Source organism: Gallinula chloropus (genome assembly GCF_964237585.1).
Source record: "Gallinula chloropus genome assembly, chromosome: 8".
Classification (NCBI taxonomy): Eukaryota; Metazoa; Chordata; class Aves; order Gruiformes; family Rallidae; genus Gallinula; species Gallinula chloropus.
Genome location: NC_140093.1, coordinates 23,491,202 through 23,507,419, shown reverse-complemented (window position 1 = coordinate 23,507,419; position 16,218 = coordinate 23,491,202). Strand labels below are relative to the sequence as shown.

The following is a 16,218-nucleotide window of genomic DNA, read 5'->3' as shown; positions in this document are numbered from 1 at the left end:
CTTATAGAATTGCTCTAGATGAAAGATATCCCATCAATGTTTTCCATTGCTTTAAAGCTACTTGAGATCAAAATTCAATCATTATTGGAATCACATCTCTTTCTGTAAAACTAGAAAAATAAGCATGACAACACGACCTGGCAATTCTTACAGACTCTGAAATATCAGCAGTACCTTACTGTCTAACCATCTAAGCTCTGCAATAATGGAAACATTTTTCTTTGCAGTGTCACAGCTCTTGTGCTGTTCTGCTTTTCTTTGCATGACTTTACGGGAAATTACATTGCTTCTGGGAGTACATTTGTCCTGTGTGTACTCTACCTTGGGTTCTCCACTTCATAAATCAGCTCTAAACTTTTATCAAAGATGATGTCAGTTCACGCCTCACCTTTATTCCTTGGCCAAGACTCTCAAGAGAATTAATATCCAGCCCTTCCTTGCAGGCCTGCAAACAGGAAATCACTTTCTGACTCTCAATTTTGCCTGGCCGGATAGTAAGACTGGCCAGGCTGCCATGGAAATACTGAGCAAATCTGGGCTTGGTGACTTCACCTCCTGCAAGAAAGAGAATATAAAAAGATTATGGATACCAATGCGCAAACTACACATCCAATAATAATGTTTTAACACATCTAACAAATTGATATCCACTTTAGCCAAGTATATTTGAGATCCCATTTATTGTGATAAGTGCAATTGCTTTCTGGGCTGTTAGGTGGTCTTTAGTGTTCTTGTCAGTGTTTTTCCAGTATTGTGTTCAGGTTTTTATAAAGCTGTGGTAACATACTCCGAGGTGAAACGTGGCTTCCCAAATCTGTGTCCAAGGAAGTACAGCATTTTCAAAAATGAATTTAGGAGATTACTGGAGTGATCTAACACAAAATTAAAAAAAAAAAAATTGTGAGGTCCAATGTTTATTTGGACCTCATACAAAAACTTGTTTAGAGTTTATACAAAAACTCTGTTTGCAAGTTTTCTTTACGTGGTTGCGTACACAGCCTTTGCCTTTCTCCTCATACTACCTGAAGTTCTTAGATGTGCTACGGGTTATGGCCCTGTGTAAGCAAGCTGCCACACTCTCTACAAAACTGTTGTCTCTAAGGATACGGTGTAAATTCGCAGCAGTGAACATGGGCCAATGCACAGCACTAAGCTAAAAGGCTCATAGCGCTTCCCTCACCCGAAGCAGCTTATTTGGTGCCAGAGCAGGTCTCATCGCTGTGTGTTGCATTCGGCCCACTAGCTATAGTCTATTCAGTTTCGCTCTAGGCAGCTTCAAAGGAAGACTGATCTTTAGGAGTTGTCAATAAAACGTGATTACATACTGCCTGCACCAGCGATCATAGCATCTAAATTACTCTTGGGATATTTAGTGATTTACTCATCCTCCTCTAGGAGAATTTTTAGAGCTTGCCTTTCCTGGAAGTGTTAGCTGTATCAGTGCTTGTGAATTACAGCCTACCTTGAGCCTGAGAGGACTAAGAGAGCCAAGAAACAGTGAAACCACTCAGACTAATTGGATTAGCAGTTGATAAGCTGTTGTAATTGGTAGATAACTCATCTCTACAGTGTTTGTAGCTGTAGTGTCAAACAACCTATTTCTGCCAGGCAAGCTAGCTCAAGCTTGAACTTTAACTTGAAGATTTGTGTGTGGATTTGGGCTAGGATAGGGATGAATTGGCAAATTTTCTTTAGGCTGCTGCTGCCTAAAAGCCTGACAAACATCACTTCTAATTTGAGCAGTGTGAGCAGTAAGAAGATGACCTAAGTTATTTTTAAAAAGTGAAGGAAATACACACTGGTGTACTGAGAGAAAAAGGTTTCTGAGCAGGCTGTTTCTTCATAGAAGTAGACAGGCTTTGTTCTTTTTTCTTAACACTGCAGCACAAACTGCCTCTATTTTACCCCCAGGAAAGATCCTCAATGACATTATTTTTCTCCACTCTTCCATTCATTTGTCCACTTTACAGGAAAGTTCTCTGGGCAGATTTTTTACTTTAGGTTCATAGAAACTTTCATGTACAGAGCAGCTAAACTGGAGAATTGGTTTGTACTGTAGTTTTGGGCTTTCTGATACTTGACAAGAAAATTATTTGATAAATAAATTATGGGGGCATTAGCTTTTCAGCAAAAATGTTGTTACATTTATCTTTGAAAGTACACGTAACCACTCATACAGCAGCAAGGAAGCTGAACAGAAAAAGGTAAGCCAAATTGAAAAAACAAAAAATTAAAAATTTCAAACCTCTCCCTAAAAAGGAGACAGAGAGAGAAAAAAAAAACAAAAACAAAACAGATGAGAACTTACTTACAGAAGAAGGAAACCACATTGTGCTTTGAAGCTTCAAATTCTCATTTCCTTAACAGAATTCTTAAGACTTCATTCTTAAGCTCCAATGCTAAAACACTGACTCTAATCCTAGAGATTTGAAATTTAGAAAACTACATTAAATCTGAAGAGATGCAAAATAAGAAGCAGTTCTGAATAAACTAATGTATTGAAATGTGAAACTAGCTCATCAAAATGTATAAAGAGCCAGATAAGAAGCTAGAACAAAAAATTCAGTGCTGTGGTTATACCTGACAGAAAAAAGCAAGGCAAGCCTGCAGAACAAGCTATAGAGCAACTTGACTCGGGCTTAAATACACAAATAGGAACTTCAGGTTGGGATTTTTAAATTTATTTTTAATTGGTTTGCCTTTCACTTTGAACTAGTTCCTCTCTGCTGTCATTGACAAAGCGTTTATTTGTGGTTTGAATGTATTAGGTGCAATGCTGGAATGCATATCCAGTTTAGTTTGATTCAGAAGGAATCCAGTTCATGTGTTCTGACACTGCTCCACAGTCTGAACAGGGAAGTGGGGACAATCAGGAAGTTCTTGTTGTCTTGTTCAAATGGAATCCTGATCCAAACTGACACACTAATACAGATGTCTGCTGTGCAAACACAGCAGCTTCACACCTGGTTATCTTCTGCTGTACCAGACAGAACATCCAAACTTCACAGAAATCTATGACAGTACACAAGATGATCTACTCTCATCTTGCCAGAAGGTTAAGAAGTGTAAATTAAATGTTAGCACTGGAGGTCCTCCTTATGTAATAACAACATGATCTACTAGATCCTTTCCCTACATTACTGATGGCACAGAAAAAAAGTAGACTATTATCCTTGAATTGTCTTTTGTCCTTGTCATCTTCGTTTTATCTCAGTACTGCTCAATTAGTAATTTGGATAAATTCCTCCAGCTGCTCCTGGACATCTGGGAGAGGATAGCATATTAACCTAGAGTACAATGTGGATGCAGAAGATCAGCTGTACTTCAATTCTTGAGAATTGCCTTAGCTGATCTAAACTTTTCTGAAGGAAGAGGCTCCCCAAGAAATCCACTCCAATGATCACTGATCCTGGGAGTTGGAAAGTCATTCTCAATCAGGAATGTGAGCTGTCACATTATGGCCACGCCTTCCCTTTTCCTTTGCCGGGCTAAACAAGACCTTTTCTTTACATCTCCTACTGAACACTGTGGACTATGATCATCCCTGTTGCTTTGCCTGGAATTCCTGATCTTCTCTGAAGGTCGTTCTGAGGGTTCTCAATGTTATAAGAGTTTTACAAAGGACATGCCTGTTGAACTGGGACAGTGTAAATACCAGCATTTTCTAGATTTAAAAAAAAAAAAAAAAAGCCCTTTAAAAAAAATACTGCCTCTCACATTCTATTAGAAAAAAAAGACTGCTAAATAAGCCTACCATAAGCACCTTTTACCAAAGTTAAAGACAAAATTATGTACCTGCCAATTTTATCCCCGAAGGTGAAGGCGTTATATCTGACTCTTACCACAGCTGCTTGTAATTGCAGCGTCCTGACACGTTGATAGTCTTCTACCTCTGCATTTCAGAATCTTCACAGCAAAGTGGGGTATGTTGGCTTGCTGATGTGCTTCAATTGCCAGTAATTATTAGGTAGCAAATGGACCAAACCCAGTGAAATAAAATTTGGGAACAAAACCCAAAGCTCTCACTAAAATTGAAGGAATGGCCTAAAGCCAATCTGCTCCAATCTGGTATTCTATCTTTGATAAAAGGGATTACTGGGAATATTGCTTTCAATCTCAAAAATGCAAGAAGAAAAAAACCTCATCAAAATAAATTGAAAATCCTCAGCAATCAGCTGTTTTACTCGTGTCTGTATCAGTGTTTTATTCATGCTTGGTTCAACTCTGTTTGAATGCCATCTTTCCTTCTGCTGTCAAATATTCAACTATTTGACCTCAGTTTCTCAGTGGGTGCAAATTTATCCCAGAATGGCCAGTCTCCAAGTCCTGGTCACAGGACAATTTTTACAGATTATCCAAATGCTTCTAAATACCTATCTTTTCAAATAGAGATCCTTTGATTCTCAGCATGATACATTTCATGTCTGCACAGCTCCAAACGCAGCTGATCAGAGCTCAGAGCCAGTGACCTCACTGGGCAGGAGGAATGCTCAGTTCCACTGGCTGAATTTGACTCCCCACTGAAATTACCACAGACTAAGAAACAGCTGGAAAACAGGCATAAAATAGTCCCAGCAGCTCTTACTGCTTTAACAATTTGGATTTAAGTCTTGGTTCTGACACCAAACTGAAGCCTAACCAACAATATTTTTGAGATAATAAAGGTCACCTAAATAGATTACACAAGCCTCTGGAGCAAGATTTCAGAGAACAAAGTGGAGTTCCAGTGATGATGATCTTGAGGTAATCCAAGTGTCCTAAAATGTTTTCTACTTCCTAATCTTGTGGTGCAGTGCAAAATGAGGTGCTCTAACACAGGACCTGTTCATTTCTATCCAGGCATCCTGTTAACCTGCACTGCACCTCAGCAAGTTCCATGTGATTTTTTTTCCAAACAGGGTCTTTTTGTCCTTTCTTATGAGTAAGATACAGCTCACCTCCACAACAGTGTTATAGCAACAAGACCTGAGAGAACAAGAAAACTTACGCCTGAACTGTTACATGCCATGTTTCACTCAGCAATATGTTTATTGGTTACTGTGGATTAATATGCTGTGAGTGCTAATTCTTGGGGGATAGTTAAGTCTTAGCTGAATGATGCAACCAACAAAGGTCCCTCCTGCCAGTCACAGAGTTAGGTTGATGTCTGCAACACAGAATAGCTTGAAACAACAGAACAGGATGTACCTTATTCCTATTGCAGACCCTTGCATCATAGATTTTCAAAGTTACCATTTTCCCCCCTTCATTAAATGTAAATGTTGTGGTCATCATTATAGTTGAGAGGCAACACAGCATGTGGTGTTACTCAGATGTTGATAAAATTGCACATTGCTTTTGCCACCTAACCCAGCACACACATCCACTCCCAAAACTTAGCAGATACAGGAGGATGTTGGCTCTTTGGCATTAATTCAATCCTCATAATGGGAAGATGGTGTCAACAGACTGTGGGAGGCATCCAGAGGAACTGGCGACACACATAATTATTCACTGTAATGTTCACTGCTTAGTCATTGTCAAAGTAGTATGCATCACATTTTTCACTTGCTAAAATAATAAGTATTTTTTGGACCAGAGTCCTTCTTTTTCTGTGCTGGTTCTGATCTCTTCTGCCTGGAACTCTATCAACGCAGAGCAAGTAGGGCAGCTGGAGCACTAGAAGCAAAGGGCATCCCACCAGAACTTTACCCAGGGTCACCCTGATAAAGTGTTTCTGAGTCACTTTGCTTTTCTGCTAAGTGTGAATGCTGGTGAAGGTCAACCAGCACAGCACACGCACTGACACTGAAAGACACAGAAGAAGAAAGGACCTACCCTGGCCTGCTGGGCTTCCCACCAGATAAAACCATTGTAGAAGACAACTGGGTTATGGTTCTGAGAAAAAGACAGCTGAGGCATAAAATAGACACAGGGCTGAGAACAAGCTACAAAAGCATAGTGCATGCTGCTGCTGGAATTACCTAGATAACTAGAATTATCTGTGTGTACTAATGTCCCATTGGAAAGTGGTTGCAGTCTAGGAGTTGGGTTAGGTAGGGGCACCTCCTACACTGGGGTCAGGGAGTTCCCTCCCCACCAGAACTTTATATCCCTCTGACTACTTCTGAGTGTTACTTCCCTCCTGTGCTCTTTGCAGCTGCTGCCTGTGTGCTCTCACACCAAGCACAGCACCGCACCACGCTGGAGCAGGAATCCTATCAGAGGACTCCTCACACCCCAGAAAAGGCAGCATGCTGCACCCACACAGCAGCCCCTGGTGGGTAGTGATCAAGCTGCCTTCAAAAGGAAGACTTTACAGTGTCACTGCATTTGGCATAGTCCTAAACTGTCACAAGCACAGTTACTGTTGGTGCTTAAAATTTCAAACATTACTGATCAAATGTAGAATTAACCTACTTAATTTTAGATGACCATGTTGCAGATGTCTGTCCTACTTGTGGGCAGATCAGTCAGGATGACTCCCTTATATGTATGGAGGAAAACAAATGCTTCTAATATACATGTCACCTTGTGAAGAGCTAGAATCTCAGATGAATAACGATTTAGGGGGCTTAAGGGAACAGCAATCAGCTGCTGATCCCAGCCATGAGGAGGTTTAGATATAACATTGGAGAGTCTGGGAAAATAAGGATTCTCAGGGTTCAGACATCACAGGGATAAGGTACATTCATTGATAAAGCAGAGCCTATTTCCATGATACCCTTTTGGTCTTGTTTTAATTACACATTGGGTTGGTATAAAGTGTGACCGAATTTGATCACCGTTGAATTGTACAGTTGTGTTCTTTTGACTTCAGGGATGTAAATGATGTTTGCATTCACTTTACCAACCTCCAAAGAATATTCATGCCTTTCTGCCAAAACAAGTGAGTTTATTGCGCTCATAGATCTTTTAGGTCTTTTGGTCTACCCTAATAATGAGCATATAATTATCAGTGCAGCACAATAAAGTTTTCACTGGGAACGATGACTCAAGAGAATTTCCAACTAAGATATTATTCTTTTAAGAAATTATACTTTTTTTACTGAGCCTGACAATTAAGGACTGATCAATTATTCTGGGTCCCAGTATAAACACTGAAGTGAATCTGGAAGATGCTGCAAGACATTCTGGCTCTGAGGTCCTCAAGACCAAGCCCCAGATTCATCTCTTTGTTATGGTAGTTTAAGGAGCTGGGTTTAATTCTCTGACAACTAGATTGGCTGTTAAACAGGATGAAACCTAACACAGATTTCAGGAATACTCCCAATTAGTGACTCGAGTTTTTACACTCCTAGAGCTTCTCAGCACAAAAGTTTCAGTGTTTTTTTAATATCATTCAGACAAAAATTACTCAGAAAATTACTCATCAAAGATGGCACTGTTTAAGCCTGTCCCCACTCTTGATAGATCTCATAACCCAATCACCTCACACAGGCAGCTTTAGGCTTTAAAGCATTATCTGAAATATGACAAGCACAAAGAACGCTAAGGGCCACCTGCTCCTAAGTGTGCCATCAAAACTATGGTATAACTAATTTAAGATAATTTTTCTCAAGCTAAGAAAAACATGATAATCTCTCATAATGAATACATTTTTAGGGGAACTGTGCGAATTAATGGCAATCATGAAAAAATGTTACAATCTTACATACCTAAGAGTAGATCACAGTCCAGGCTCCTATTCTCCAAATAGCATTTCTGTGCCAGTGCATAGTCCCCAGCACAGAAATTAAATTAAACAAGAGACATATAATCTATGCTGAATTAGTGACAGATTTGCAAGAAAATTTGGGTCTCCAAGAAAACACCCTCCTAAACTAACCTTCCACACGTGTTAGCATTTCCACTACAGCTACGATCCCAGCAAAGATCTGTGAAGTGCATTGAAATTTGCTCCATCTTGGTTTTGATGGGAAGAAAGACAGTGTAGAGAGAACACTACTGTACTAACAGAAGCTTCAGTGTACAGATATTCAGCATCACATTGTGCTGAAATCTACCTAGGTGGTCTTGCATTAATTTGTTTGCTTGTATCACTCCACTGAGGCCTCAGACTGGTGCAAGATACATCAGCCTCCAAGGCATGGTCTGCTGGTGTGATGCACAGTAGGGAGCAATCTTTATTTGTTGAATATCTTAATTTCTAGGACAAGTCCAAGTTTGAGAGTTACAGGCTGCTGCTGCCCACAGTGTATTTAGCTTTCAATGATCTTATCCCTCTCCAATTTTTTTACCATTCTTCTTAGATTGAAAAGTCAGTTCTATGTCTGCAACTTTGTGATCTGATCAATGATGTATCAGCAACGTGCTGACATGTAAGGCTAGTAAAGTTATTGCACAGAAGGATTCTGTAAAAATACTGGTCTCCAGCCTAGGTTAAAGCAAGAGGAAAATGCACAGGAGAATAAAAAACAAAAATAGAATTTACTTAGACATTACTTAGAAAACAGGAATTACAATAGCATTCTGCCATATTCATGATAACAAAGTTTGCCTGTTGACAGGCTTCTCCTAAAGACTCCCCGCTGCAGCATAATCACGCCGTGAAGCTCCAGCACTCTAGAATGGGTGGCATTATTAGAAATAATAACTTGCAGACATGGTAAGCTACCATGTAACCTTGTGACAAGTCATTAACTTGTGTCACTACTTTTCTGACAGGACTTTGGGAATGATACATAAAGAAACAAGCCATTTGGGGAGGGAAAGACTGTGAACCCAAGACCTTATCTTTTCAGAGAAACCTGGAGGAAGTCTCTTTGCAGTCTGTGGTACAAAAGATGATTAGACTACCAAATCATGTAACCTGCTCCCTTTTTCTGTCTCCCTTTGCTGCAGAATATTTAGCAATAAAGAGATCAAAGTGGGAACCTACAAATCTTAGCTTAATGGAAGAAATTTCTCACTCTGTAAAAGGTCTACTTGCTATGTCCTCAGAAAAACTGAATCAAAAATAATGAACTCAGAGGAGTATTTACTAGGGTAAGCTCCAGGAAAGTGCAGCTCCAGGATAAGCTAACATTAATTTGTTTGTATTGCTTAGAGAATGAAACAGGATTGTAAAAGCTAAAAGGAGAATAAGAACAATTTTGTATTTGATGAGGAAGTCTGATTCTATTCTTGTTCTGATGCAGATTTTTTTTAGGTGACCTGAGGAAAAATCACCTACCCACTTGATGCTGTACTTTATCTTCACAGAGTAAGGGTAAATCTACTTCTTTACTGTGGAACTATGTTAGCTATTTATTGCTTGGAAAACTTTCAAGAATCTTGGGCTGGAAAGGCAAAGCTAGAGTATTTTTATTGTTAGAGAGTAGAAATGAGACACAAAATTCACCCTTGAGGAGCTCTCTCCTATACTGATGGGCCATATCTGCTTCTAACATCTATTCAGGGTGGTAGGGGTACCAGGGTAACACTTTCCACATGTGTTTTTTGTTGTCTTTTTAGTTCTGGTAAGCACACATACAAGCAAGTCAACTTTGTCCTTTGGATACCCCTGAGAAATAGTAATTTTGCTCAAAATTTCTTTTACCATTAGAGACAGGGCAGCATTTTGGACATAAATAACCCCACCTTCATCAAAATCACAGCATTGACAATCATCTGTGAGACTACTCATGTGAAAAAAAAAGGCCTTTTACAGAATATAAAATTAAGTTATAGCCTTAAGCCTAAGTAATTGCAGCAAAAGCTGTTGAACTTCAACTGCTGCATAAAGGCTTAACTTCAGGAGCAGCTGTACTAGCACTCCCAAACTGTTCAGTTCTGCCCTCATTTAGTTCACAGAGTCCAGTTTGCTTAGCTCTGTAGTTAACATTGCTCTTTCCAGGCACAGTGCCACTGAAATCACAGCTAAGTTGAGATTTTCCACACACAAAGGCTAGCACTCTGTTGGAGGTAGGTTGCAGCAGGCTAAGTTTCTATCTCCAGCTGTCACTGCCCATGGGCCATATGTAACTGAATCAACACAAACAGTATAGCCCAAAAATAATGCTTTAACTCCCACACCTGAATAAAATACCCTGCCTCCAAAGGATAGCAGTATCAAACATGAGCTACACAAACTAAATAGCCAATTAACTCTATGTTAACCATTGTGATGAGGTAGCTTTCTCTAGATCTTCCCTTTAATGAGTTCCCTGAAGAAAAAAAACAAGGGTTTTGAATTTTAAAGAAGAAATTATACTAGAATAACATCCAGAGCACCTCATTTTAAGTAGAGAATATTAATACTGACTATGCCGGGTAAACATAAAAAATATGTTTTATACAACTTTTCTCATTCCCAATGTGTCATTTAAGACAGAAACTATCCCCCAGGCTTGTTTTTAGGTAACTGAGTCCCTGGGATGCAGTAAGCTTTACCCAGTGCCTGACAGACCCTAGGAAGGGTCACTTCTACCGCCTTTAAAGCCTGGTGCTCTGCTCTTTCAGCCAGCTGCACTCTCAACTCTTCTCCAAACCGCCATTCACTGGGACCTAACGTCTCCCTCCAAGATTCTTCTCATCATGAAAAGGCTCATTTTTCTTCCTTTTAGGAGAGACCTAGAACTCAACCCACCTTACTTAAGGAAATACTAAATAATATCAGGAACAGGGAAATCATGAATGAATTTTACTCTGGCAATGCAAGGGTAAGAGTATAGGAGAGACTTGCTCATTACAGCTGGAATGCTGATGTTAAAAAACCAAACTCAAATGGTTTGGTGCAAATGGGACACATATCCTGAGAGACTGTACATGTGTTTTGTCTTCATGTTAGCTTCAGGAGAACAGCACTGAACTTAAACTCTTCTTATATTTCACCTGAACAGCTGAAAGTAAAAATGAAAACTAACCTAACTTTTCATAATGGATGCAATAAACAAGGCTATAAAGGTCAGAAAAGAGTCTGGAATTGAAATATTAATAATAGAAAATATTAATCTCAAAGAAAAGAATTCCCTTCCTGTGCCCAGGAAGCCTGCATGGCATAGCTCTGAGAAAGAGAAGAGGGAGGTGCAAACACACTTGCTATGTCATCTCAGGATAAGCAATGAAAAGACCAGGGCCCAAAGAGTCACTTGCCTCATGGAGGATTCTCAGATTCCTCAAGACACAGCAGAACAACTCTGAGTTTCCAGACCAACACTGAACATTGTCATGTGTGAAGGGGTAAATGCTGCATAGCTGTAGCACTTTTTCTTATTAGTGCTATCAGAGTAAATTACAATTCTTTTTGTTCTTGATTTTTTACTTTGCCCTCTAAATACACTGTTCTTGCTCCCCAGCAGTTCTTAAGCTGCCCCACAGTCACAACAATTTATTTTCTGCTGTGAGCAAATCAGAGTTGGTGTGGTAAGAAAAAGGAATGCTATTCCTTCTAGTTCATTTAGTTGTCTGAGGTGAGATTGTTTTCAAATAATTTGACTTTGATAAATGGATACTGGATACTCAGAACTATAAAATGGTTTAGTAAAGACAGAAAGAAAAAGCCTTGTCCTTTCTGAAGGAAGAGGTTAGAGCTGGTGTCCCTGTTCTGCCAGTGCTTTAGTGAAAGGGGGAGGAAATGGTCTGAGCTAACCTGAGCTAGAAACTCCTCAGGTGCTCTTTGCAAGGACATCCCTGCATGGCTTGTGGCACAAAATCATTGCAAGTATCACTGCATAGAAACCATAGATGGCTGTAAAGCAGTTTTCTAATCCTTTGAAAAGATAAATTTTTAGACTATTCTTACTGGTGAAAATGTCTTATCCTAAGTAGACTCAGTTAAAAGTTTCTCTCAGATTTTTATAGTCAAATTATCTAATAGATCAACTTTTTCTTGGAATATAAGGATTTTAGAAGTTACCATTCTGTCTGGAATATATTACATTTATATGTTGAATAATTACAGTTCAATAGACTGAAACAGTGTTGAATCTTATTAACAAAGTGACTTTCCACAACATTAATCTAAAATAGTTTGAGGTGATCAAAACACAGTTATGAAAATATAAGTTCTGCCAAAACCAGCATCTTGAATTCTTTTTGAAATAAATCTAAAAGTTCAATTTAGCCTGACACACAACAGTTTATCAGAACCTTTAGCACACTACCAGCTTAATCTCAAAGTTTTCATGAGATGGCAAATTTGTTTCTACTTTTGATGAGCCCCAATTCTGACACTATTAAAACAGCAATAATGGAATCTTGCAGTAAATACTGAGAGCAGAAATAGGTAAAATTTAAGTAGTTGAAATGAGGTGTTTCACCAAAAATATTCTAAAAACAGCTGGAACGTTCTGTTTGCTTAATAGCTGGAATACTAAATATAGTTTGTGGTCTAAATTTATTGTGAGCCTATATGGGAAATTTTACCTTAATTCTTTCTCTTAACAACTTGAGATAAGGAAACAAATACGCAAAGAAAAAAAGGAAAAAAGATTATTCTTGTTGTTTTTAGCTGCCTTAGTGGTAGATGAAACCCACAGCTGCAGCAGTGTGGCAACACTGGCATAGTGTTGTTTCCTCCACAGACAAAGTTATTTCTCCACAGTTCTCTAAACTTGGCAACTGCATTACAATTAACATGACATTCAGGGGAGGTCTAACGGGAGTGGATTCTCACCAATACTAAGTTAAGAGGCAGAGGTAGTACGAATCATGCACAAAAATATGGATATAGACCTATGCAGAAAAACCTACAAATACACATGAAGTAAAGGAATAAAATAAACTCTCTTTAGCATGGCTTCGGCAACATGCTGATTTTTCAGAAGGCAATACACAATGATTATTCATAATCTCTATGTCATTTGCTCATGTTTGGGAAGAACTGAATTTACTCCATTCACAAATTACACTTGCATTTTTTAACTCTGGAACTTTGATTTAAAAATACTGCACCAAAGCTACATAAGGGAAAAACCCAAATAGATCAAACTCAAAGGAAATTCCTTTAGATCAAATTGATACCTGACAACTATCCATCCCAGTAAACTACTTGGTTTCTGAAGAGTTTGATACATTTTTCACTATGTATTTTTAACTATAAATATAAATCCCTCAGAATATTAACACCTAAAAGTAAAATATAATATATTCTATTATATATGTAACATCAATGAAAAATTCCAATGCACCTAAAGATCATCCTATAGCGATAGAAGCCTACGCATGCGAATACCAGCAGCGCAGGAATCTGTTTATACTCTTACAAATACATGGGATTAGTGTCATGCTGATTAGCTGGCTATCATAGGAGTTATCTCTGTGATCAATATTCAAAACGTATCAAATCTTGTTTCTAGGATTAGTGTGGCTTCATTCTGCATGTTGTCATCACAGTAAAGATTGGATCTTTACCCCAAGGTGTTTAAAATCTAACGTCTGGATTTACTTGTAATATTATTTACACTGAGCTGTTCTGCCATGCATAAGATGTTCAAATTTTGCAGATAACATACTGTAAATGAGCAGAGATCAAACAAGGTAGTAACAGAGAACGTGAGTCAGCATAAAGAGCGGGCAAGAAATACGAGCTGCTTTAAAGCATTTTTTCCTAATTATACAGTTTGTTTAACTTCATACTTCATCTTAAGTGAAAGCAAGACATGCATAGAAAACAGTGCAAACAGTGCATAAATAGAAAACCAGCACGGAAGGGTAATGGAGACAATGTTACAAGAGCAGAGTAGCAGAAGAAGAGCACAGCTTCAGGAGGAAGGCAGAGAACAATGGAAGAGACAGTGGCATAAAGACCAGACAAAAGCATTAGAGGGATGATAAAGTCTTGAAAACAGGAAAAGCTACCATTTAAGCAAGAGCCCATAAAGTATGGGGGCTGCAGGGTTGTGAATTTTGGGTTTATTTTGCTTTCACTTTTACATCTGGTCTGTAGCAAGATGAATAGATTAAGTTAGTGGAATTACTGGCGTTATATAGCCAATGTGAAGAGGGCATGCTCAGGCCATAAGCTGTAGAGGGAATTTGTGGCAGAGACTGAAAGAGAGCTGGGGTTCTTCAGAGTAACATGTAGATTGTATCCTTAAAGTTGGAGAACAAACAAAACAATTCTCTTTTGTTTTCACTGCTGTTAAAGATGATAATCTTTTACAATGAATACACAAACTGTATTCACCACTTCTTTAGATGAGGCAAATGCAAAAGCTGTTAATGTCCCACCTGTTTTATTCTTGGACTTGACTCATTATTAACTCTGGATTTACTCCTAACTTTATACCATAAATGTTTTAGGAATATATGTGGTATACAGTCACTGATACAAATAAGATTCTGAATTTATAATTATACTCTCTACTCTTTGCTGTGGTATTACCTTGCCAACAAGCGCCAACTGTCAGCTGCATGGCTATGTGTGAAGGGTGGATAGGCCAATCATTGGTCACAAGGTAAGGTTCATATGTTGTTCCATCCATGTATAAGGTGACAACAGGAAACTCAACATTGACAACATAGTAATGCCATTCTTTATCACAAATCTGAAAGACAGAATGCAAAAGAAAAACATTAATTGACACCTTTTGTCAAGCAACTGATTTTTATATCCCATACATTTTAAAAATTGTATTCTTTCCAAATCACACTCATAAAAAAAGAGTATTATTGAAATTTATATATCACTGAATTAATGAAAATGTAAGTGTTGATAAATACTTGTAGTATACTTGCAGAATATATTTGCTAAACAAACAGGCATCCTAAAACACACGCTCTGGAAAACAATGCATGGATAAAATAGAAAAATCAGACCATTTGGTATTTGCTCTGTATTTTCACATTTATTAATACATATTAATTTCTTAATGTCTACAATGACTTTTGAGAATATAACACTGTATCTAACAGATACTCGGGATGTATTGGCATAGTTTCTGGACATTCACATTAAGAAAATATACAGCAGTCACTAGATTGATGAGTTGTTATCATGGATTTGATTCAATTATCATAACTAACTTATTGCAGGAGTACTTAGAAAAGTCCTGTGCAATGCAACAGGACCTCCACAGTGCTAGAAGGACCTCTGTTTTACTCTATACACACAGATGGTTAAGTAGGCTATGTGTCTACCTGATTTGAGCCAGAAACCAAAACTTCTCCATGATGCATCTTTTGGCCCTGAGCTTTTTCCTAGACAAAATGAGGATCTATATGGTTACACCAATATACAACAGTTTTGAAAATCACTTCCCACAGTTACAACTTTCAAGATGACAATATCAGTGTCAAATGTCATACGAATCCCTGAGCTGTGCAACCACGGTAGGATTGTGTGGTGAGCTGACCTTGTCTGGGGGGCAGGTACTCACCAAAGCTGCTCTATCGCTCCGCTGGACTGGACAGGCGACAGGAAGTACAACGAAAGGCTTGTGTGTCAAGATAAGGACAGGGAGATCACTCACCAATAACTTTAATGGGCAAAATTGACTCTCCTGGGGGAAATGATTGTATTGCCAATCAAATCAGAGTTGAGCAGTAAGCAAAAAAAACCCCAAACCTTAAAACATCTGCTCCACCATTAATCTCCATAGGCTGCATGGGGACAGCCGGCCTCACCATGATCTTCACAGAATGCAGGGGAATCTCTCTCTGCTCTGGTACCTGGAGCGCCTCATCCGCTCTGTTCTGTACCAACCTTGGTGTCTGCAAAGTTGTTTCTTACATCTCACTCCTCTCTCTGGCTGCTGCTGCTCTGCAGTTGTTTATTGCCCCCTTAATAAATATGTTATCACAGAGGTACTACCTCCATCACAGATGGGCTGGGCCTTGGCAAACAGAGGGTCTGTTTTGGAGCTAGGTGGCATTAGATCTGTTGGGCATGGAGTAAGCTTCTAGCAGGTTCTCACCGAAGCCCCCCCTGTAGCCAGCCCAACCCCCATTATCAAAACCTTGCCATGCAAACCCAATACAGATGGTCAAATTTGGCTTTATTTCAGACATGTACAGGTGGCTGAATCACTGCCCCTGAAGACCAAAGTCCAGCATGTAAATACCAATGCCTGCCCAATTTTTTTTTTTCCCTTTTTTGCACTTTTCAGATGTAAAAGTTCAAAGGAAGAAATCACAGCACACTGGAAGGAGGGATGGGCTATTTCTAAACATAAGGCAATAGTTACAACCACGCTACTTTCAATTCTGTAGAGATACTTGTTTTGGTGTATTAAGAAATGTAAGTGCTTGAATGCAGATATCCTCGCTGCAAGGCAAGCAGGAAAGTGATGCTTAAACATAACACTTTGTCCTTGG

The 16,218-nt window shown here is 38.9% G+C and overlaps 1 protein-coding gene across 1 annotated transcript in view; it reads right to left on the bottom strand.

Annotated features, from left to right (window-relative positions):
• Positions 1-16,218, bottom strand: part of CLSTN2 (calsyntenin 2) — a gene marked incomplete at both ends in the record, with an annotated part of 358,167 nt that overhangs the window by 12,960 nt on the left and 328,989 nt on the right. Inside the window, 2 exon segments of the mRNA XM_084267537.1 lie at positions 389-555; positions 14,288-14,450. Coding sequence (XP_084123663.1) covers positions 389-555; positions 14,288-14,450 — 330 coding nt within the window.